Source organism: Epinephelus moara, chromosome 5, assembly GCF_006386435.1.
Source record: "Epinephelus moara isolate mb chromosome 5, YSFRI_EMoa_1.0, whole genome shotgun sequence".
Taxonomy (NCBI): domain Eukaryota; kingdom Metazoa; phylum Chordata; class Actinopteri; order Perciformes; family Serranidae; genus Epinephelus; species Epinephelus moara.
In genome coordinates, this window is record NC_065510.1 from 37,048,745 (window position 1) to 37,073,492 (window position 24,748).

Here is a 24,748-nt window from a genome sequence, read left to right on the forward strand (position 1 = left end):
TTCAAAGTGTCCTGTAAACAGTTTTACAGATGTCTCTATTATAATGATGGTCTATGGGAAAAATGCTTTTTGGGCTGCTGGGAGAAAAAATGGAAGCAGCACTGTTGCTTGGGTCTTGGTGAACATATAAGCATGCTTATTTTAGCATTTAGCTCAAAGCACCACAGTGAACAGCCTCACAGAGCTGCTTACTCATGTTTTACAGAATTGGGAAAACGACAGATAAATTAAATGGACACTTTCCAACACTTTTTACCATCACAGGTACTTTCTTTATTATTACAAGTCAACCCACTGTATCAAAACTGCATGAGTCTCAAAACCAGCATACAGAAGCTCTCTTCTGGCTGCCCTCTCAACAATAACTACTGTATGTCACAATCAATGCATTCAGTAATTTAACAAAAACAAATCTAAAGGCACATCTCTATTGTATTTACATTGCATACATGTTTGACATTAAATCAAGTAAAATGAGCACACAATCAGTTTTAAACGTCCGGCCACAGACTAAACTAAAGCTAACCCTAAAATACGTACAATAATACACCAGTTAGTCTTTTACAAGTCACAGTATTCAAAGCTACAACGCACAGGTGGAAATCAGTGTTTCTGTAACTTTCAGCTTTATGTTTCATCACCAGTTATCGGGTGCGTGCCACTTTGCTATGGCTCATGTGTTACAATGAAAAAGGCTTCTGGTCTTTTAAGGGACGGTATCTTTTTTTCAAGCCTTTTAAAAACTAGTTTTAAGGTAGGCTTGATGACAACCTCTCAGTATTTTTTTTACTGTCGTGACTCTTGCAGTGAATTACTTGAAATATTTTGGGAAATTCGCTTTTTGCTTCCTTGCCAAGAGTTAGATGAGAAGAATGATACCATGTGTCTGTCCATTTAATATGAAGCCATAGCCAGCAGCCAGTTAGCTTAGCATAAAGACTGGAAACAAAGGGAAACAGCTAGCCTGGCTCTGTCCGAAGGTAACATAATCTGCCTACCAGCACTTCCAAAGCAGCTTGGGTGTAAAAACGAAAAATGTTGGGGACTGAGGACTGATTGTGGCTGGTTGAAGTGCCTGACAAACAAAAGGTATCAAGTGTTTTAAACCTGCAAATATTAGGCTGGCATCAATCTTCTCATCAAATTCTCTGTAAGTAAACCATATTCATTTGTGTCAAAATGGCAAAATATGCTTAGAAAACGGGAGACAAATCTGACACAACAAAAAACATTCCACTCATCACAGCACCAACTGTGCTTATCTATTCCTCAGTCAAAGGTCTCTGTTTTCCCCAAAGCATTTTAAGATGTAATCTAAGGCTGAACGTGAGCCAAACTCCTCCCGCTGCTGATGGGGGATGTTGTATCTGATGGGCGGTTAGTGCTGGAGTCTGCTTTATATAGACGTGCACCTGAAATACCTACCACAGAGATCAATACGCCATTGGGGAGATTAGATAGAGGCCAATACTGAGAGCCCAGTGCAGGGTCGTTTATATACAGAGTATCTGTTTGTGTGTGTGTGTGTGTGTGTGTGTGTGTGTGTGTGTGTGTGTGTGTGTAAAGAAAGGCCAGCATTTGAAAGTTAGTAAGAGTGAATGTATTGTTAGTAGTTTAGAGTGTATTTGGCTCTTGTAGTTTGTGCAGTAAAAGGAAAGAATGATCAGGGAGGTAGGGGGGTTGTGTGTGTTATAGCAGTGTGCATGTGTGTGTGTGTGTGTGTGTGTGTGTGTGTGTGTGTGTGTGTGTCTGTTTGTGTGGGAGTGTGTGTCAGACATAGTCCAGGAAAACGTCAGCCGTGTTTTGCAGTAAAGGCTGGGTGGGGGCTGTCGTGCTGCAGACTGAGCTCAGTCTCCGCGATGGCGCCCTCTGCTGCTCTGGATGACTTGGAGCATTGCTCAGTGTCAGGTACACCTGTGGAACAACACATATTTGTGGTTTATGGAAGTTTTTATAAGAGTAATTTTTCACAAAAAAAGAAATAGTCTGACAGTTTACTGAGAAATGTAACAGGCCAAATCACAATGGCATATGCACAGTTAGTCATAGACTGTATAAAGTAATGGATGTAGCCACTGTCACGTCACCCACTGGTTTGTGGGCTCCTGTTTTGAAGCCTCAAGTCTGGCATTGTGGCTGTTGCCATCTTAGATATCTAGAGCCATAAGTGACCATATTTGGATGAGAGGGAAGAGCGAACCCCAATGCTAGCTGTTAGCTTGGTTAGCACAGTGCATTTACAGCTATATTACATTTACTGAAAATGCTAATGATAATATTTACCAGTAGAAAACAAGTTTTTAACCGTAAAACAAAATTTACCCATCGTAAGTACTGAATATTCGACTACTTAGAGGGTCTTTAAATACAACCAAATGCTGAACAAAAACTTTTTTTAGACAACCAAAACCTTAAAATTAACTTTCATTAACTGAAAACACACTGTAACAGTGACATTTATGGCTATACCTATACTCTGGGAATCTGCGGTTGCACCACGGTTATATTAACTGACCAATGTTGTTGCCATGGTAGCGTCTTGCCAACAGATGGCACCCACCTGTCAATCAAAGCAGCCACGCCCTGAATTACAGTATGTGTAACTTTAAGCCTTCACAAACAGGTGAGTTATATAAAAATAAAACCTATACAGTTCGAGGAATGAGGAAATTTGATATAGAGACCAAAACTGTTTTTTGTAGCAGTCTGTAGTCTAAACATGTTTATTTCTGCTGTAAAGTTGGGCATTTAAACATAGGGGTCTATGAAGATTGACTCACTTTTGGAGCCAGCCTCATGTGGCCATTCAAGAAACTGCAATTTTTGGCACTTCCACGTTGGCTTCATTTTTTTTTAGTTCCACAGGATGCTGCTTGCAATAATGCATAAATTCAATGAGACTTTCTACAATTATACTTTTTCTTTTCTTTTTTTCCCCTTTTATTAGGTATTGACAATAGCCGAGATGTTGGGAGAGAGATGATACTCACATTCCTGGTATTTTCAGACAGCAGCAGCTCAGTCCTCTCCACCAGTTTCCTGAAGGAAGGCCGTTTCAAAGGATCGTGGTTCCAACAAGACAACATCATGTCATACCTACAGAGGTGAGACTGAGATTAGTTTCAATGTGAAAGATAATAAAAAAATTAATCCAGGAATTTAAAACAGAGATTATATTTTCAGAGAAGTGTGAATTTATTTATCCAGATGATGCCGTATTTTATTATCATAATAAAATGGGCAGGTTTTAATTAGAGCTAAAACAGGTGGTCAATTCATTGCAGTTGATTGCCAGAAAATTAATGGCCAACCACTTTGATTATTAACTAGTCATTTAATTTTTTTGAGCAAAAATACCAAATGTTCCCTGGATTCAGCTTCCCCAATGTAAGAATTTGCTGCTTTTGTCTGATTTTTATGTCCCTGTAAACTGAATATTTTTAGGTTTTGGACTGTTGAACAGCACTAGAAATTTGATGATGTCTCATTGCACTCTGGAAAACTGAAAAAAAAAAACGTGACAGACAAAACAATTTATTCAAAAGATAATGAGTAGATAATAAAAAATAATCATTACTTTGAAGCACTTGTCATAATATACAGACACACACTTACATCTCAATGGGAGCGTACTCGGGCCTGCTCATCCTGTGGCCATCTTGAATCATCCTATAAAATACTGAGCCCACCTGCATCCCAGGATACGGGCTGTTACCTGCAACACAGACACCATCCACACACTTTGAATAACCTTGTGTCATTCATGTAGCATTTTTGTGCAGATTCATATGACCATGCTGTTTTGTGGAGCCACATTATGTATCACAATCAGTATGATTCATCCCTCTAGGTTACGCTGCTGCTTGTGAGCATCATCAGAGCCTCTAATAAGACCCCAGTCAGCATAAGTGGACTATAGTAATGGCTCAGACATTATGAAACAGATGCAGCAGCACAGCTCTAACTGGAAATGTTACCCAGAGAGAAGATTTCCCATAGCAGGATGCCGTAGGACCACACGTCACTCTCAAAGGTGTAGACACAGTCGAAAATGCTCTCGGGAGACATCCACTTGACTGGCAGGCGAGCCTGCAGGAGAAGAGAGAGACGTGCTTACAAGAGCTCCTTTGTTTTTATTCTTAAAAACATTCAATATCTTTTACCTGAAATGTTACAAATCTTCATTATGGGATGTTAAAGGGTAAAGCTGAGACAGTGAGCAGGTGTGTTTTCTGTTTATTTCTTTGTTTCATGTACAGTGTTACTTAAATAAATTCCTCTGGAGCTGAAACAGTCAATTCACTGATAGGGGGGTCGACAGAAAAATAAATGGCAGCTATTTTTGCGATAGATTAATTATACACTGTAGTTTTTTGGGTGCCAAATGTTACATTAACATCTTTGCAAGCAAGGGATCTCTGTCTGTCTGTCTGTCTGTCTGTCTGTCTGTCTGCCTGTCTGCCTGTCTGCCTGTCTGTCTGTCTGTCGCATATTCTCAAGAACCGTTCATCTGATCTACTTCACACTTGGAGGGTGTATCACTGAGGACCCAGAGACTTGTATTGTTGAATGTGGTGCAATTGAAACTGTATTTCACTGATGTTTCTGACCACAAGTAACGGAAACTTAGGGTTTTTTTTGTTTTGTTTTGTTAAGATGATTTTTTGGGTGATTTTTGCCATTATTAATAGGATAAAAATAAACAGGAAAGGTGGAAGAAAGGGGGGAGGGGGTGACATGCAGCAAAGGGCCTCAGATTGGAACCAAACCTAGGCCGCTGCTGAGGACTCAGCCTAAATGGGGCACACACTCTACCAGGTGGGCTACAGATCGCCCCATGTTTTTCTTTGCCATATTGACTTATAAAACTAATGAACATTTACATTAGCAAAAACACCTGCTAATTTAATCCACGCTCTACTTTATAATTGTGGTGGTTATGTCACATTAACCCACTAATACACCTGTTTGGTAATAAATACATCCACTTAATCCACTGTGTTTCTGACCACGAGTAGTTGCGACTTGAGAGTGTTTTGAGAGTGAAGAGAGAAAGACAGGGCATTATTTGTACAATGTACTTAAATTTAATTTATTGACTAATTATACATCATGTTTTAATTGTTATAATTTGTGAGTAAAATCTACAACATAACCAGTTACATGTATCTGTCAGGTTATGGTAGTAGGCTAATACACTGTTTTCCTCTAAAGTAGAAGTACATTGTAAGTAATTAGTTTACTGTTGAGTTGCATATTTTCAGTACTTTTGGGGCCTTTTTTTTTTTTTTACATTATTTCTGGGTACAATGAATTATAACAGTTAGCAACACAATTCAATATTTTTGATTTCTTAACATCTTAAGTTCTCAAGAAAGCTGTCAGCAGCAGTACCACAGGTCAACAACCGGCCCATTCCATACGGGCATGTTTAGAACGGCACTGCATTTGTTACTTAAATACCGGGCACTAAATTCTGAGGATTTGCTTTTTGTCTTTAGATTCTGAAGTGTTGGCTGGACAGAACAGGCTACTGGAAAGGAAGGAAGGAAGGGTCAGCGAGAGAAAATGACAGACGACTCACATTGCCCCGGAGCACATAGCTGGCGTCAGTGGTGATGTCACGTGCCAAGCCAAAGTCGCAGATCTTCGCCACCCTGCCGTGAGTCAGCAGAATGTTTCTGGCTGCAAGATCCCTGTGGATACACTAAACACACACACACACACACACACACACACAAAGAGATAAGTATTGACATTGTAACTGGTTATTGCAGTGAATGACACACAGTACACATGTACAAATGAGGCAGGGCATGTTAAACTTGTTGCAAACCTCATGAACACAAAAGGCAAATTGACAGGAATTTGCATAATACATACAGTACATGCATTAAAACCATATGTTTGGCAAATTAAAATACAAAAAAGCAATAGTTTTTGTACCGTTTCAGGGCAATTACAGTCCAGACAATGATAAGTAAATAGTGCCTAATTTAATAAAAGCAACAAAAAGCAGTACTTAGTCAGAAAACAAGATGCTTTTATTTCAAACTTTAACCTATCTGAATTGGAGCTTTTAAGATCAGTGTGTGCAGCACATGATCTCATGTTAAGGCAGCTTTACCATGTTTATTTCTGATTGTATGTGCAGTGTTAGCTGACAGCAATGCACAGCATGTTGGCCCCGAGCCATGGCATGATTTACAAACTTGCAGAAGCACTTTTAAATCTCTTTGGTAAGGACTCTATAAATAAGCGCACAGTCTGTAAAAGCCTTACGTTCTTGGATGTAATGTACTCCATTCCTTTGGCCACTTGGTAGGAAAAGCTGAGGAGATCTTCGGCGTCCAGAGACAGCTCCTCTATATCATCTAGATAAAGATTGGACTGTCAGACTCGTACAGAAGGCGAGGCACTCGGTATGTTGTTGATATGTATGATGGGAAATGAAGAGTGAGAGACTTTCTACCTGACTGGGAAGGCCTTTCCTTCTCAGAGGGTCGCATGGGTATATATCCTGACCCAGTCACCTCTCTGCTGCATGGTCACACACACACACACACACACACACACACAAACACACACAAAACACACATAAGCACTAAATGTTGACAAGGTAACTGTTTTGCAAATGCAATCAGAATTTGAATAAACACACACACTGCACACACCTTGTTGCAGGCTCCGTTGGGTTCGAGACGTTGCGATAGTAACCATCACCGACTTGGGAGTTTAAGAAGGACTCTCTTTTTCTGCGCAGGAAGTTGAGGAGGTCGCCATAGCAACAGTACTCTGTGATCACCAAAATTGGGCCTGGCAGGATGCAGAGATGAAAAGAAACCTCACTCACTGCTTTTTCAAACCATATGACAGCACATCACAATGAAAAGAGACACAGAAAGCCAAAGCTCTGATAATAATGAGCCAAAGGAAGATGTTGTCAGGTTGATACTGTGGTAATTTGTTTCGGAGGACTGATTCGAGGCAGGACATGTGTTGTGCATTCAGACAGGATTGAACATGTGTTTAAAAGCTGCTATCAATATTTTTGTGTGGTCACATATTGAACAACTCGTGTCAATATCTTTAAATTAGGATTTTTCATGCCAAAGTGTTCAGTGTTTCTTTACTAATAACAAAGTCATGCATACTTGTGTTGACTCTTAATCTAAATGCTGCATTATAATCAATGTTGAAGGCTGGGCTGGTAGATAATATTGATCGACAGCATTGTAAATTTGCGACACGTCAGACTGCATCATGTTTTCATATCGGAGTCGGCTCGCACTGTCCAATACCTGATTTGTAATAAGAGGTCAGTATTGGCTGGGCATCGCAGCAAGTCAGCACATTAAGCTCTCAATACAATATCTATTACCATAAAACAAAATCAGTCAATAAATATATAATGAACTTGCAAATGCAAGAGGGTTATACTGTCTGCAACCAACAACATCCAGACCACATTTGGCCCCAAACCTCTCACATGATAATTTCCCAAGATTGAACTGAAGCTGGTCCTCTCACCTCCGACAGTGCAGGCCCCCAGCAGGTTAACAATGTTCACGTGGTTTCCAAGGTAACTGAGAACCTTCAGCTCTGACATCAGCGCCTCCTTCTCTGTAGCATGAGCGTTGGCTAGGATGACATCATCAGGACATTTATAAACTCTGACATCGTCTCATGCTGCTGCAACAAGCATAAGCAGACTGTGTCCGAAATCACTCCCTTTTTAATATGTAGTGTATTATATTTGCGTTTTATTCATTTGACAGAGACAGTGCATATCAGTGACATTTCTGATGATGTGCCAGACTTGGCCAGAAAGGCGAGGCAATAGTTAAAGGCTCAAACCTTAAGAATAAAAGCACTAAAAAACACAATGAAATATAAAATCATTGGAAATATATACACACACAGCCGCTGAAGAGAGATAAAAACAGACCAACACACATCTGTACCATCTAGCAATTAATGGATTATCGTTAAAATGGTTGGTATACCAATAAAAAAAGCCACAGACATTGCAGCATAATAATGCACTAACCCATTATTTCTATCTTTACTACGAAGAGCCCTGTCTTCTACTGCATTATCTTTGATTGATGATCACTTCTAGAGTCCATTTAGGAGAATTATCTGTAAATAAGAACAGTTGCAATATTTTTTCCCCAAAAAATGCAGAGGGGCTGGGAGACTTTATCAGCCCTGAGAGGTGTGCATGCAGCAGAGGTCAAATCTGAGGCAATTTTTTTTTTTTTACAAATCACTCTCTACTGCTTGCAAAGCTTAAATGCTAAGTAAGACCCCACGGCAACTACATGTGTACTGCTTCATTTACAAAACAAGGAAGCACTGGGGGAACGTGGGATGAAGATTTCTTGTCTTTTGTTCAGTGTATTGTTAAAAACAAAGTGATGTAGGCAACAAGGAATGAGAGGTTTTGGACACAGCCACGGGTAGAGAGAGAGAGAGAGAGAGATAAAAACAGACCAGCAAACACACTTACGTTTGAGCATCTTGACAGCGACAGTTGTAACAGTATCTGCAGAGCAGAGTCCATATGCTGTGGCCCTCACTACCTTTCCAAAAGCTCCAGAGCCCAGAGTTTTACCTGTGGAAACACACAGACACACAGAAACCTTGAGCATTGTACAATTAATTTAAAGGGACAGTTCACCCCATAATCAAAAATAGTTGTGTGTTGAGTGTTGGAGATATCAGTCATAGAGATTAGAGATGTCTGCCTTCTCTCCAGTAAAAATAGAACTAGATGGCACTTGACTTGTGTTGCTCTAAGAGCCAAAAAAAAAATCATAACACTCAACAGCAATGTCTCTTTCCAGAAATCATGACCAGCTTACTCAAGATAATCCACAGACCTTGCTGTGAGCAGTTGGAGGAACTATTTTCTCTTTACCGAACTACACCCGCCAGATGTATTACCATGCAGAAGGAAGCGTGCATCTACTGCTAGCTTTCCTAGCACCAATGAGCTAGCTTCCCTCTGTGCGGTAATATGGTTGGCAGGTGTAGTTAAGCTGACAGGAAATAGTTCCAACATGAAACTGCTCACAAAAAGGTCTGTGGATTATCTTGAGCAACCGGGTCATGCCTTCTGGAAAGAGACATTGCTGTTGAGTTTTTCAAAGGTTTTTTTGTGCTTTGAGCACCACAAGCTGAGTGCCATCTAGTTCCATTATATCGGAAAGAAGACAGACATCCCCATGGCTGATATCTCTTGGCAACTTGCACCAAAACAATGTAGATTGATAAACAGTACTACAGGTAAGAGGGAAAATATGTTTTTGATTTGGAGGTGAACTGTCCCTTTAAGATCCCAACCAGACATTTAAAAATACTCTAGGATAGTCTATATAGTACAGGACTCTAAACAGAACACAGTAACCAGCACACTTCATGCCTTTAGATATGACTTCTCACAAACACACAGCACACAGCTACACAAACATGGAAGCCATCATACCGAAGCGAAGTTTCTGTCGAGGAAACTCCCACTTGGAGTCATACGGCAGCTGGGTGGGGTCGATGTATATGTAGTTGTTGCCATAGATACTCTCAATAACCTTCCACTGGATTTGGAACTTTGGTTTCTGTTGAAGTTCGGAGAGGAAAGAGGGTATTTATACAGAGAACGTGACTCTATTCAGTTTCACATTACTCCATGCACTCTAGTTGTCAGCCGGTGTCGAGACTGATGATCCCACTGTGCATTCATGGACTTGTTTTTAAGGAGTCTGACTCATCTGAGTGCAATAAGAGCAGTGTGCTGTGGGGGGCACGTTAATGGCTCGATCGGAGTGTCAAAAACGCCTTTAACTACTGTACGGCGTGTCTACACTCTGAATGGCTGATTGATTCATTTCAAATTCATTAGGACACATTCATATTGATTAAAAGGACAAACTTTCACTCCTATCTGCTGAATATGGTTACCAAATGTAGCATAAAACTAGTCTGATCTCAGACAGATGCTTCTAACTTTAACATGCCATAATCAAAATGGAGGCATGAGTCATTAGTAAATGAGAGTGGGCCATTTGCCAGAAACTATTGCAACCATTTATTTTTCTGATATGCAAACTGCATATCAATGATGGAGGATGAACTTGATTTCACATTGAAGTCTGACAATATTTAAACTGGGTTTGAATGGGACAGATTTATGAGATTTATGACCATACTCCCAAATTAAATGCTGTTTCTTCATTGCTTTAATGGCATTGAGATTTATTTCCCATCTTACCTGCATGTATTTATAGAGCAGCACCACCAGAAGGAGACTGAGGAAGACACCAGTGACCACCATGCCAGTTAGAAGAGGAGTGAAGAGTTTATGGGGGACGGTGCGCTCTGGGAGGAAACGTACACACCAGAGTAATCAAAAATTACATGGGGCATTGAAGTAAACACAACACACTCAAAAACACAGTCACATCCTCCCCCTGCGACGTTAAGACAGACAGCTGCTGCAGCAGTGGTGTTTGTTTGTGTGGCGAGGATTAACGAGTCTACACCATATAATCCCAGCCTGCATAGTCAGCATACACTAATCTCATTCAATCTGTACCCAGTAACAACACACCTGGCCTCCGCAGACACAGGGTCAATGGCGGGTGTGATATACATGCTTGTGTGTGTCATACCACTGATGGAGAACAGCGTGTAGGCCTCTTCCCCCTCTGTGCTCGCCACACACTCCAGGGTGTGATAGTGTGCGTGCTCCTTGCTCACGTTCAGTCGGCTCACCACCTTACTCCTACCGAAGGTGGACTCTGTCACCATGGCGACATCTGGAGTCTCCCATTGGGTGGCGTTGGGCAGGAGTGAGCACCTGTTGAAGGGTTGGGAGGGTGTTTAAGGTTGAATTTTCGTCTCTTAGCTTTACATCAGAGTAAGTTTTATCACAATGATAAAATTATACTGTGGCCATTCTCAGTTTCTGTACTATTTATTTAAGCAAAAAAACAATTCATTGTGTAGCCTAGAAAGTTTCTCTAAATGTCCTCAAATGCCTCTGTTATATTGACCAACAGTCAAAATCCAGCTGGCTTAATTGTCTGAATGCTAATGAGACTATGAGATGACATAAACCAACTTGTTCAGCTCCCATGAGCCTCTCCTGCTCTCAGAGGAACTGCCAGACAAAACAACAGAAGGTGTTGGAGATTATTGTGTGTAAAATGGTCTGAAAGTCACACTGCTGTTCAGTTACAGCATTTAATATGAGCAGCACAACAACCAAGGAGTCCCAAGTTTTTAATTACATATCGATAGGTGAATTTAAATGCATAAAAAAAAATTCCTTATTTCTATGTGTTATTGTTTACACTACAAAATTGATGTGAAACTGAACAGAACTGGCTGTGGAATAGGAAGAATGTGAAAATGAAACCTCAGGCAAAATATATGTTTATTAACCTTGTGATGCAGTGGTTTATCATAATAATTGCTTATTATTACATCATCATTTTCTGCAACTCTTCTCATTGATTACCTTTTGCTACATTCACCAGATTGCAGGGCCGTAATCACCAATTTAACATTAAGGGGAGGACCATTTTCTTCTTCTTTCTCCTTCTGTAACCCAGCCCTCCAGGGAGGTCTGGTCGGGAACATTTTTAGACACTTCACAGCTAAATCGACCATTTCAGAGAATTTTGAAAAATCATGAGTCTCAAAGTTTTGATGACTGAGTACCATTTTTGCAAGCCAGCATATGATTGAGGACCGCACAGGAAAAGTGCACACTGACTTTTTTATGACCTTTTTATGACTTTTTTGCTTGACAAAAACTATAACAATCAACTGTGATACAGTCTACATAACACTTAAATTACATTCTAGTTTTCCACTTTTTAATACATCTGAAAGTAATGAATCAGAGAAAGAGTACAGTGTTTTACTTTGATTGTGCCTACACACAGCAGTAGAGCAATGGCTGCTGGGGTACGATAACACCACTTGGACAAACTAAATGCAGAGCTGCAGTATAGTGTAATACTAGAACCAGTAGTTATAACAATGGGAATTTTTAAAATGTATTTTGACTATTTCAGCTGGTGGTGTGTGGTTGCTTTTTTAGTTTTCTTTTATGTTTTATTATTGTGTAGCTAGGTCACCTTTTTACATCTCATGTGATTAAACACTGTTTCTCCGTAAATAAAGAAAATAAGGAAACAATGCTGCTGGTGGTACAGCAAGATAAACACTAAAGATGTCAAAGCTTCACATCTAGCTCATAATAATACGGGAGCTGCATCAGTTTTATTCAGATGTAAACAACCTAATAAAGTGACATAAACACTCTTTTAATAGAGTAGAGCAAAATGTTTCCGGCTTACCTCGTGTGGGGCAGCTCGCAGAAGTACCAGCTTATTTTAGGGACTGGGTAACCAGAGGCAACGCACCGCACCTGTCCGTCAACAGGGCCTTCCTGTGCGACGATAACCGGCTTACCTTGTCGAGAAAAAGTGGTCAGATTGATAGAAAACAGACACACATATTAAAAATAGAAAACATTTAGATGTTAAGGCACTTTAGTGCAATGTAACAACTGTGGGAGCAACTTACTGTTGACGTACACGTGGAATGAATGATTGACAGATGCGTCCTCATGACGGACTGAGAACTTGTAGATCCCGCCCTCTGAGCCGAGGACCCTCACTAGTCTGAGCTCGCTGAGGAGCCTGATAAAACAAACACATGTTTCTAATGCTGTGCCTGAATGTGCACTTGGAGTGGAATAAATACTGTAAACTGACTGTACCTGTATTTGCGGCGATAGATGGTGATAACATGCTCTGTGGTGTTGAGGAGCTGTTTGCTGTTGTAAGACCAGGACAGGGACCTGGGTGCAGGATAGGCATCCAATTCTACTTTGAGGCTCAGGCTCTCCCCCTCTTTAACATCAGCCTGGACTGGACCTGGGCTTCCTAACATGGTGATGAATCCCTGATCTAGAGGACATCAGAAATATACACATTTAAAGGGTCAGTTCACTTTAACATCAAAAATACATATTTTTCCTCTTACCTGTGGTTCTATTTACAAATCTAGGTTGTTTTAGTGTGAGTTGCAGAGAGTTGGAGATATTGGCCATAGAGATGTCTGCCTTCTCTCTAGGATAATGGCACTCAGCTTGTGGTGCTTAAAACACCAAAAAATACATTTGAAAAACTCAACAGCAATGTATCTTTCTGGAAATCATGACCAGCTTACTCAAGATAATCCACAGGCCGTGTTGTGAGCAGTTTCATGTTGGAACTATTTCCTTTCTACCAAACTACACTCGGCAACTGTATCACTGTGCACTTACTCATGGACGAAAGGCTCATGTTCGTGACAGTACGAGATTTAAACATTAGTTGTGTTTTCCTTGGCTGAGCTGCAACATTAGCTAGCTCATTAGACGCACGCTTCCTTCTGCGCAGTGATAAAGATGGCAGGTGTAGTTTGGTAGAAAGAAAATAGTTCCGACATGAAACTGCTCACAACAAGGTCTGTGGATTATTACAGTAACCAGGTCATGATTTCTGGAAAGACACATTGCTGTTGAGTTTTTCAAATGTATTTTTTGTCACTTTGAACACCACAAGCCAAGTGCCATCTAGTTCCATTATATTGAGAGAAGGCAGACATCCCTACGGCTGATATCTCCAACACTCTGCAACTCACACCGAAACAATCCAAAACAAAACAGGACATAAAAAAGCCTGCAAATCACAAGTTATTACCCAAGATACACGTTTTACTGTTATTCATTCAGGGAAGTCTCACCTGGAGCCAGGCTTTTTGTTTTGTTTTTGTTTTTTGTTGGTGTGCCCTGTTTACACTGTAAACGCAATTACACACATTCACACTTTGAAGTCACCCAGTTCAACCACAGTCTGATCTGTCATTCACCTGGAGGCTCTGGTTGGGTGTTAAGGGTCTTGCTGGAGGGTGCTTTCTCCACCCAGGATCTTCTCCAGTATGTAACAAGTCTATTTGTTAACACTCAAATGAGCCAAAATCATGTCATGTGTTTTCACACTTTTGAAAACAGGTGGGTCTGGCACGTTGTGGACAGAGTGCTCACTCCTTGCTGTTGAAGAGAGTTTGCAATCACTCTAAATATCTGAGTTTTCAGTTGTGTGAATAGAACAATCACACAGGCATGACTAGAAGAAATCATTTGGGCTAATATGGCAAATCATTGCTGTTTTTACAGAACACTTTTTTGCTGCACCTTTCTTGTGTCTTGCCTTATTCATGTCTAGACTAATTTCAGACATCCTCATAATAATTAGGTGCTTTGAATAATGATTTTTTTCCCTGAGGCGTCTAAATACTAATTTGCATACTATGCAAATAAGAGATCATAAGTTCTGAAAAAATGTAGTTTTGGGTGTGAACACTGGTGTCAGTGGTGAAGTGTTAGTTGAGTGTTGTTATTTTTTTTCTGTTCTGACCAACAGTGAAAATTCCTGTGAATACTGTGAAGGAGGGGTGGTGGTGTTTTAGAGGAGCCCAGACATTGTTGGTGAGATCTGTTGTGTGTGTGTATGGCTGTACTGACTGCCTGTAGGCAGTAGGCACCCATGCATGCATTTAAAACAAATTAACCATCTTGAACGCTCACCTCGGACATCCAGCTGCAGCGCTGTGGCACTGGTGCCTCTCTCGTTGTGGGCGTGGCAGCGGTAAGTGCCGGAGTCTGATTGGTTGACAGCTGTGATCAAGAGTGAGGTGGCACGCTGGTAACCGCGGGAACCGGACAGGATGTGTGACGTGTGGGATTCGTCAGGATGCTGCAGGGCATCAGGGGGAAAGGTGAGCAGTGTACTATCAGCAGGTCTCACAGATCCACTGTCTTCAACACGTCATGCTTCAGTTTTTCAAGTGAGCGTATACTCTCCTCACAGTTGTGTTTTTAATATTTAACAGCTGACTTAACACTCAAAAAATCCAGGGCTGTAGCCAAGATTTTAAAAATACTCTGGCTACCAACCAAACACATGCATATTTAAAGAAAACGCAATTTTTCACATATTATGTATTCAATTAACTGTTCAATTATATTTTCTGAAAAGTATATTTCCTAAATGATGTGTCTGGTATACTATCATTTGCCTGAAAACTGTGATTTTTTAAAATATTTAGTGTGAGAAGTATCAGAATCAGTCTTACAAAACCCAACATGTGTGATAAGCCTACATTTGTACAAAGTTAAATGCTTTTTGTGTCATGAAACCCCCCAAATTCCCAAAAATATTACTACTGCCTCATTTCTATACAGTTTTGTTTTGTGAATTTCCATATAGTCTACGTATTCTCTTCCAAGGATGCGTATGATATTTTACAAAATTTTACAATGGTTAGTATGAGAATAAATTCGTAAGTTATCAGTCAATTTAAAGTGGTGTAGGTTAGGTTTAGAAAAACAACAACATGGTGACGGCGTACCTTAATATAACGTCACTCTAGTTCACTTGATTTCACACAGTTCTAAACACTGGTCTCTATGTATGGCTTGTCCAATGTGAAATATCTTTTATGTTCGTGCATAAGTGTTGTTTTGTATGCACTCTGGGCTAGTCACTCTGGTTCTGACTGATGTCTTACCAGCATGCTGCGTGGAGGGTTGGCTTGCTTATGTCTTAACTACGTATTGTCTTGCATACATGTTTTTAACTGCTTTCTTGCGTGCATGTTTATTTGCTTGCTGTTAAGTTCGTTTTGTCCCTTGTGTTCTGTATTAATTGTAAGGCTGTCTTATGTTGTCTTGTTGTCAATTGTATGTTAATTTTAGCGATGTCATTATTACTTGTTGTTCACACACTAATCAATTTTAATTAGTTGTAGTTTATTGATCGGTGCTTTAAGATAAGACGTGTTTGATGTTTGTTCCCTCAACATAGTTCTACTTTGTTTTATTTCAGGGAGCCTTTGTAACACCTGGCCAGGGACAACGGATGAAAATTAGCCTTTGGCTAAATCTGGCATATTTACAGAAATGTCTATTAATATGCTCTGTCCCTTCAAATAAACAAATAAATAAAAATAAAATAAAAAATATATTTGGGACTGTTGTTCAGCAAAGATCAGGAAATATAATCATCTTTATTTAAACCAGTATAAATATAACTTGTTTAAAAAGTAGGTTTCAGATAATATATCAATTATGAATCATTAATTTAATCTAACTCCAACAGACATCAGAGAGAGAGAGAGTAATGGCACTCAAGGATTACAGCACCCAGTGTACCAACACAACACCACTTATTCCTGTTAAAACAATATTGACAACTTTGATTAATTTTTATGAAAAAAACTTTTGCTTCTCTTGATCGGAGGACTCTTACTGACTAAAGGAATTTGAATAATTTACAGGGTAATCGAGGAATGGACACATACGTAATTTGAGGTAGCCAACAACCCAGTTTTATACATCCTAAGAACTTCCTTTAAAAAAATATGATTTGCTTGGCAACCAGACCAGGCGTCTAATTGAGACAGGCCTTTATTTTCCAAAATGTGTGGCCACACTGGGCTAGTCAAACGGACTGGGCGTTTAATTGGGACGAGGCTTTTAATTTAAGTTTTATGATTAACATACGAACTGTGCATGAGATCAGCCTGGTATAGTACACAGAGGACGCCTCTAGTGTTCAACACAGAAAGGTTCATTTTGAGTATTTTTCGCAGTTCAAGCTTCTGGAAAATGCACATGTAGCAGCACAAAGACAAAAACAAGACCAAATAAGTGAGGAGGTTTTGCCTGTCAAGTGTGCAGCCAGTGTCATGAAATATTTTCTTGAAAGGCGTATGATCCTATCTGCATGCACTCTGTGTGTTACACAGCTGGCATTCTACCAATGTTAGGTTACTAAACATGCCGTCAAACTCTTCACTACAAAAGAATATAGAGCTGTACTACATTCATCAATCTGTTGCTAATCTTGTTTTTATGCTACTTCCTGTGGCACAGTGCATAAGGTCCAAAATCTGCCACAAAAGTGAAACTTTTTCAAAGTACTCGATGCAAATTCCAGACTTAAGTTTTGCGATCTTGCTGTTTCCTGGATTGGTAAGGACACATGTCCTTTAAAGAAAGCCAGTCAGCCTTATAGAAACAGAAAATTTCCCATCCTGACAGTGAGACACCCAGACATAGAGACGGAGGAAAAGCCAGTCAATCCTCTGATCAATCTCACCGCTGCTGAAGGGAAATCCCACTTGACACTGAAGTCCGGGTTGACGTTGGCGGAGCTACAGGTAATCTCAAACTGCTCGCCTTTCCTCAGGATAACGGTGTCTTTCTGGGAGAGTGTGATCACAGGAGGCACCTTTGGCACTGGATCAAGAAAAGCAACATTGTCATAACTGATTTTATCAGTTACCTCATTTCACTATTGGTTGTTATTTACCAGTCGGATGTGATCCTATCTGTATTCTATCACAAAAGACCCTTAAGGGTGTGTGACTCCTGTTTGCTCAGTGGCAGGAAATGCATTGGTGGACAAACACATACTAATGACAATGTACACAAGTCCAGTATTTGCAGACACTTGCATATGCAGACATTTGTGCGTATTTAAACCGGATGATTAATTTCCGATACGAAACGCCTGCAGACGTCACTCCAGTAGCCTCTGTTTGACGAAGACTGCGGTAATTGTATTTACCCCAAACACAGCCTTCATGCACCGTTACAAAGCTTTGTTCAGTGTGGAACTCTAATCCCTCTGCTCCTCCCTCCCTCACATCTCTTCTCTCACTCCCTCTCTCCATCAGTCAGACGGACACTACGCCCCGGCTCCTCCCTGCTTGTCTCTGTTTGGACTTCTTTCCACTGCAGACCAGACTGAAAATGCTGATGCAGTGCAGGGACAAATAGAAACATGATCAGTTTCCACTGACATTCACCTAAAAATGCTTTTACTGTACATTTCCTATTAATATAGCTCATAAAAAAAACTATGAGCTAAACCGCGTTTGCCAAAACACATCTGCAGTGTGGATTGTTGTGACGAACACTGATCTCTGCCAGGATGCATTAAGGTCTCTTACGATGATTTGTAGCCATGCTAGCAGCTTTGCTGATCTGTTGGGCCATAACTTTGGTCCAGACTGAAATATCACAACAACTATTGGATGAATTACATTACATTATTGGTCCCCAGAGGATGAATCCTACAGACTTTGGTGATCAATTTCAATTTTGTCAATGCTTTCTTTAATAACCAAACATGATTCCATGATGACTAAACATGTTTACCTATAGGGATGTCATTTATCTATCGATCACAAGTCCGATGTCCATTACAAGGTTAACTTCATATATTATTTTCCATTTCTTGACTCACATGATGATATTTCTTCTGATAGTACAGGAGGATATTCTATTAATCATTTTTCTTCACACTTCCTGGCTTTGTTGTTTTAAACAAGCAACTGTAAGGTTGTTGGCAGTGTCAACTGTGTTTACTTCACTGTTTGCTGTAACACAAGTATTGGGACATTTGCATTATGGTTACCCAAGGAATTAGCAAAGGCAAATGCTTTGGCTTTGGCTTTAACTTGCACCAGAGGTGGCACCAACTCATTGTCTTTCAAGTCACAAGCAAGTCTTAAATCTTTGCAGTCCCAAGTCAAGTCCCAAATCCTCAACTTTGAGTTTCGAGTCATAATCAAGTCATAATGCACCCTTCACCAAATGTACTGTCATTTTAACAACAGAATAATAATGGATTAAATTTACAGAAATCATAAATGCTTTTTAGAACTTCTTTTTATTTGTTAAAACAAGTTTGTGAAAAAGTTAGCTAATCATTAGCTTGCTAACTATGTCAGTATTGTCCTCGACATACAGCTCTTTGTGCTACTTCAAATGTCAGACAAAGCTGGTAGTTGTTGGGTCTCTGTCTGTAATTTTTGACCCACATGCTTTGCATACTGCATTTTGTTTTTTTGTTGACCACCACATAGTTTTTGTATGCCAAATTTTTGTGGCTCAGTAACATAAAGTTAGTTCTTCCTCCTGCAACTTGATCAGATGCTGTCAGATTGGTTCAAACAAAGTGGATCTGGGGGATTCAGCGTTTACTTGCTGGGAATGAATAGCACTAACATTAGCGGAGTTGCAAAATGAAGAGAAATTAATTTGATAAATTAAATAGAAATAAATTAAAATTCATGGTACACTTTGGTCTTGGATTAGATTTTGTAATATTACGCTTAAAGTCTAAGTTGAGTTGCAAATCTTTTGAGACTCAAGTTGAGTCTAAAGTCATCAAATTTGCTCGTTTGTTTGACTCGAGTCCAAGTCATTAGATTCAATTCCACAAGGGTACAAGAAGAATAACTTCATTGTCCCTTTTATAAGCTGTTGACTTTATTCTGACTTTTTAGATCTGCCCTAAAATACTTTCTGTAAGACAGCAGCCTCCCCTTACTTCTTTCCTGTCAGCAGCTGCACATACAGCATTTACTTCCTCCCTCATTTTACCCTTTTAGCTTAATTATCACCCAAATGACAAATCTAGTGAAGCTATGCATCATGGAGAACCATTAAACACAGTATGAAACCCTTTTACAAACATGAATTATAGTCTTTGGAAACAAAGTATACTGCCCATCATATCTCTCTCAACTTACCAAGTCGTACATCCACAGTGTATTGGCTGGAGGTGACTTTGACTCCACCGAGCTGTCCCACACATACAAAACAGCCCTCATATTCTTTTCTCACATTGCTGATGATGACGCCTCGCTGGAGGTTGCTGCGGTAACTCATACCAGAGGGCAAAGGTTGTCCATCGCAGGTCTCCAAGGCCAGGAGGGTGACCTCAGGGTCAGTCACAAGACAGGGAATGGTGCAGTTCTCACCTGCACGCACCAGGATGACATTCACCATGGTGCGCTGGAAGGCATTCTGGGGGTCTGAGGAGATGAAAGGGAGATTTAGATTGATATATGTTACTAGCACAACATACATGTGTAATCACACGCCTGTTTCCCACCACCTCAAACACCTACCTTTCACATAGACATAGATGGAGCTGTGTTCTAGTGTGTTGTTGTTGACACACACGTAACGACCCATGTGGTAGGCCTGTGCCGCTGACACCTTGACGTACACCACTCCCCCATCCTCCACCTCTCCCTCCAGCCTGCGACCCCTCTCCCTCTGCCACCTCAACCTGGAAGGGGCGCCAGATGTCGTGGCATTGTCATGGCAACGCAGCTCCAGCTTGCCCCTCTTGGGGACGACTATATGAGGCCCGCTGGGTAAGATGACAGGCTGGCACCAAACTGGAACAGAGCATATATAGTATGGTTGACGTATGGTGGCTCTGGATGTTGCATTTGAAGGCTGAGTAAAGATCCAGCAAAAAAAGGAAAATAAACTGCTGCTTTCAGTAATACTGACGTTGATGAATCACCAGCTCTTGGAAGAAGAAGAGATAGAAATCAATGAAAAAAGAGCAAAAAGCAGAGTAGCAAGGCTGCAGCTAAAGATTGCTTTCATTTCTGACTAGTATTCAGATTATTTTGTTGATTAATCCATTAATTTTCTAGCCTATAAAACGCCAGAACATTCCCACCACAATTTCCTAAAGCCAAAGATGTGCCTAATGTGATGGTTAAATGGGATGTTATGATTGGCACGGAGCCCCTTAAGACAAAGTGCTATCAAACCACTATTGCTCAATTGAACAATCAATACTTATGAGCAGTCTACCCGCTGAGTAATCATGCATTAAGGGCCCCTAAATCCACTCCCTTAAGATGAGTAAACTAAACAAACATTTTCGTCTCAGTGTAACCCCCACCAGCTATCCCCTCCAACTTTTCCTTCTGTTTTTTTTTTTTTTCACATGATATGCGCCATTTCAAGAACAGGATTTTCATGTGACTGTTGTGCCTTCAGGGCTAAGAAAGCAAGAAGGAGAAGCATGTGGATACAAATGGGCTCCTCTTCTTAATGAAAAAAGAAATAAATGTGCTTTTGCAGGATGTGTCTTCTGGCTGGTATATCTGTAAGAATTTGTGCTCTGCGGTTGTGTAAACAAAAGGTTTCCAACTAAACCTGAGGCTGTTCCATGACTAAACACAAAGCTATCATCACAGCAGTCAGAGCGGTTAAATGTCAAGGTGCTGCTGGGTGTGTTTGTGTTAGAAAGATGTGTGTTTCTGGCGTTTTTCTTTGTTTCTTCTGCTGCCGTGCAAAGGCGCACAACCTAATCCCTTTTATTTCGGTGGGATAAATAATTAATCGTCCCCAAACACACACACACACACACACACACACACACAACACACGCACACCTGTTGCCCGCCGATAGAGGCAGCCCATGGGCATCTCCCACGTACCTCGACACACGTATGCAAATAAGGTGACCTGCAGACATGAGCTGACAGGTTGATCACACTGCACCGTTAAACGCCAGTTGTTGGTGTGTGTGTGTGTGTGTGTGTGAGAACCACGTTTCCAATATCAATGTGGAGACAGTATGCGCTCTTCAGCATCAGGATCGTGAAAGAGAAGACGCACTAAGCACGCGTAATGATGCACCTTTTTTTTTGGCTGTCCACACCTGAATTAATGTAATCAGTGGCGAAAAGACCTTAAATAGTGCCAATAAAAAACTAGTTGCGATAATTTGGAGACAGAATTACACTATTCTGATGATGTGAAAAGACAGTTTATAATACATTAAAGTAAAAGAATATAGAAATATAGTCTATATTTTGTGATATTTACGCACAAAGTACAATGCGATCACTATAAACTCACCAAAGGCAAACACTCATGTCCCCTGGAGTATTATTGCATTGAAATATATTTTGTGAGGTAATTTAAGGTCACTATAAAGTCCTTGTCGAGAACACAGACACGCTATGAGTCACCAAAGCAACATTTAAGCAACGTTTCAATGGTTTTCCTACCTGTTAGTGGCAGCAAAATAAGATGTGAGGCAAAGACAACCCAGTGGCATCTCATGATTAGGCGGGGTTTGAAGCCTTTTTACTCTACTCCATGCGTTTCAAGTGCGGGTATAACCATCCTGAGCTCAAAGAAAAACACCGGATCCCATCCACACCAACCCAGAGCAGGTCCCTGCACTGTACTGGGCGCACAAACACAATGCTCCCGCAGGCTGCGACTCCCCCTGATGGATTTTACTGGAGCTTAAAGACACAGTGCAGCGCCTCTCCTCCCTGCTCTGGATCCCTGCCACTCCTTTCTGCCCCGCATTGGCTGGACGCCGGCCAAGGTGATGAGTCGGTTATTACCGGGAAAAAAAAGACACGCGGATCTTCCCAAGCCAGCTTCACCTTTCTTACACAGTCACTGCGAGACAAAAATAATGTCAAGAAACTGTCCAATAATGGAAGTGCTGGCTGATATACAAATACAAAGCAGTCTTTTCAATAAGATGACTGTAAATGTTTATCTCAGTATCATTCTGGTGACAGCCTCTTCTCACACTTCTTCCTCTTGGTCAGCTGTGAGGATGATGATGACAGCTCTCTCACTTGGCAGGAGTTTCCCCACAGAAACCGATTCACAATCAGTTTGTGATGCGCTTCACAGTCTCACGTTTCCCAGCTCTAATCAGCATGATCATAAAGTGGTCTCTCTTTTCCCAGATCTAATCAACTTTATGTTCCACAAGGAGTCAATTAAACGCTGGTAATGTGGTGGTGTGCAGGAACAAGCATTTTCAAGCCTTAACAGGACTTACCCCCCAAGAACAATTATATTAAATGTGTGGTATCAGCAAGGGCCTAGGTTTTATTTCAGTATTAGGGGTGGGGGGGCACATATGAAATGGGGTTTGGGTGTGCTTTGCCAGATAAGTTTGAGTGTCAAACACTTAATTTTTTCCATTCAGATGGTTTTTCTGCACCAGTTTGTGCCTTTTCTGCATCAATTTATGGGGTTAATGTCTTTAATTTTGTCAGATTAAAACTCCTCTGCTACTTTCAAGTTTTTACTCATGTTCTAAATATACACCTATGAGTGTCAGTGGCAACCTCAGAGGCTGAAAAATGAAGCCAACACCAAAGTGCCAAAAGCTGCAGTTCCTTGAATGGCCACTTGAGGCTGGCTCCAGAAGCCAGTCGGTCCCAGTCAACCCCGATGTTACACTGCCCAACTTAACTGTAGAAACAAACATGTTTACAGCCTGGTACAAAAAAAGGTTTTGGTCTCTATAGTTTCAACATTCATGACAACTGTATGGGGGTAATTTTTTGATAACTCAAATGTTTACATTTTATTAAGGGTTAAAGTTGCGCATAATTAAGGACAGGCTGTCTGCCGTTAGTGTCCTCGTCAAATTGACCCTTCACTGCTCTGCAGATCCAGCGTCTCATCCAAATACAGTCACTTCTGGCTCCAAAATACCAAGATGGCGGTGGTCAAAATGCTGAACTTGAGGCTTGAGGCCCATCTGAAGGGTCACAGTCCAAAAGTGGGTCGCAGGTCCATTCTGAGTGGACTGCAAGTGCCTTGCAAATATGTCAAGGTTGTAAAAAACACACTTTATTTTTAAGTACGGTGAATCTTTAGCCCAGAGCTTTTATTTTAAAGTGTCATTTCCTGCTGTAGAGTGAATGACTGACCAACAGACAGCTATTTAATAGAGACAGCAGTCTAGCTTGACGTCATGGCCAACAACAAGTATGTGTATTAAACTGTGTGGACCTTGAACTAATGACTAAGGAGAAATCTGGACACCGTAGCTTGACCAGTTGGAAACCATTGGTCTATGGTAATAATAAAGACTTGATTTTCAAAGACTGAAAAATAGGTAGATAAAAACACAAACACTGACTGACTGATTTTAATCAAGATCAAACTAGTCAAACAACTCTTGACCAACATTATTCCCCAAATGTTTTTGCCTTTATAGCCCCGCCAAATCCTTGTTTTTAAATAGCTCTAAACAAATGTATTGCTATAACTCCCAAATATATGAAATGTAAATGAATGTAAATGAAACAGAGTCTTAAAATCCAGGAAATCCTGCTCACTGTTGCTCACCTGTACTCTCTTTATTTGGTCACACCCGAATAACCTGTCAGAGAGCCTTCTGGGCAAACATGCCTCTACCATGTCATTGTCTAATTGTGCATTACTGGTGCATATTACCAACCAAATTTATAGTTAAAGTAATTGCCAAAACAACCTGGGGTCTTTTGGGGTCCCCGAGGTGGCTGCTTTGCCCTATTTGGTTATAAATCTCTAGTAGGCAGGTTTCTCATTCCGTCTTTGTCATAATCTCAAAAAGCAGCCTCACAGACCAGATGATGGATTATTGCACTGTAGCAAAATTTAAATACTTGATTCAGAACAAGAAAACACTTTTCAGAGAAACACTTTCAAGTCATTTTCAGAGCCTACCGATGGCTGAGTAACCACTTAATTCGCTTTATGCCTCAGGGCTGGCTCTGCATACTTAAGCGTTTGCATGGGTTTGGTTATGTGTGTGTTTTGTGTGTTTTTATCTTTTGGTCTGTGTGTGTGTTTCCTGTTGCTCTAGTGGATTATGTGTGAGAGGACAGTGGTTTTTCTCCTTCTTCTTTCGCACCCAACTTCACCGCCCCGTGGCTGATTATGTTTTTCTCAGCACATGATGGTGAAAGGAGGCTGAACAAACTAGAGCAGAAGCAGAACTTCACTTTAATTGATTTATCTTTACTTCATTAATTTGTTTTTGCAGTATAA

General features: G+C 40.6%; 1 protein-coding gene across 4 annotated transcripts; it reads right to left on the reverse strand.

The window, feature by feature from the left end:
• Nucleotides 1-246: 246 nt before the first annotated feature.
• On the reverse strand, nucleotides 247-22,321 carry kitb (KIT proto-oncogene, receptor tyrosine kinase b). 4 transcript variants are annotated; one of them, XM_050045323.1, is made up of 22 exons: nucleotides 21,961-22,321; nucleotides 20,047-20,322; nucleotides 19,666-19,950; nucleotides 17,223-17,362; nucleotides 14,648-14,816; nucleotides 12,794-12,983; nucleotides 12,598-12,713; nucleotides 12,369-12,483; nucleotides 11,522-11,629; nucleotides 10,671-10,858; nucleotides 10,271-10,377; nucleotides 9,491-9,617; nucleotides 8,513-8,617; nucleotides 7,531-7,641; nucleotides 6,675-6,816; nucleotides 6,473-6,537; nucleotides 6,283-6,374; nucleotides 5,585-5,707; nucleotides 3,978-4,089; nucleotides 3,616-3,715; nucleotides 2,991-3,096; nucleotides 247-1,914 (listed from the first exon to the last, which is right to left on the reverse strand). In XM_050045323.1, the coding sequence occupies exons 1-22, from the start codon at nucleotides 22,013-22,015 to the stop codon at nucleotides 1,771-1,773; spliced, it is 2,976 nt and encodes a 991-aa protein (XP_049901280.1). In that variant the 5' UTR covers nucleotides 22,016-22,321; the 3' UTR covers nucleotides 247-1,770. The 4 variants fall into 4 exon arrangements, with proteins under 4 accessions (XP_049901280.1, XP_049901279.1, XP_049901282.1 ...); XM_050045322.1 differs by having other exon boundaries at nucleotides 6,473-6,540; nucleotides 21,961-22,319; XM_050045325.1 differs by lacking the exon at nucleotides 11,522-11,629 and having other exon boundaries at nucleotides 21,961-22,317.
• Between the last annotated feature and the right edge of the window lie 2,427 nt (nucleotides 22,322-24,748).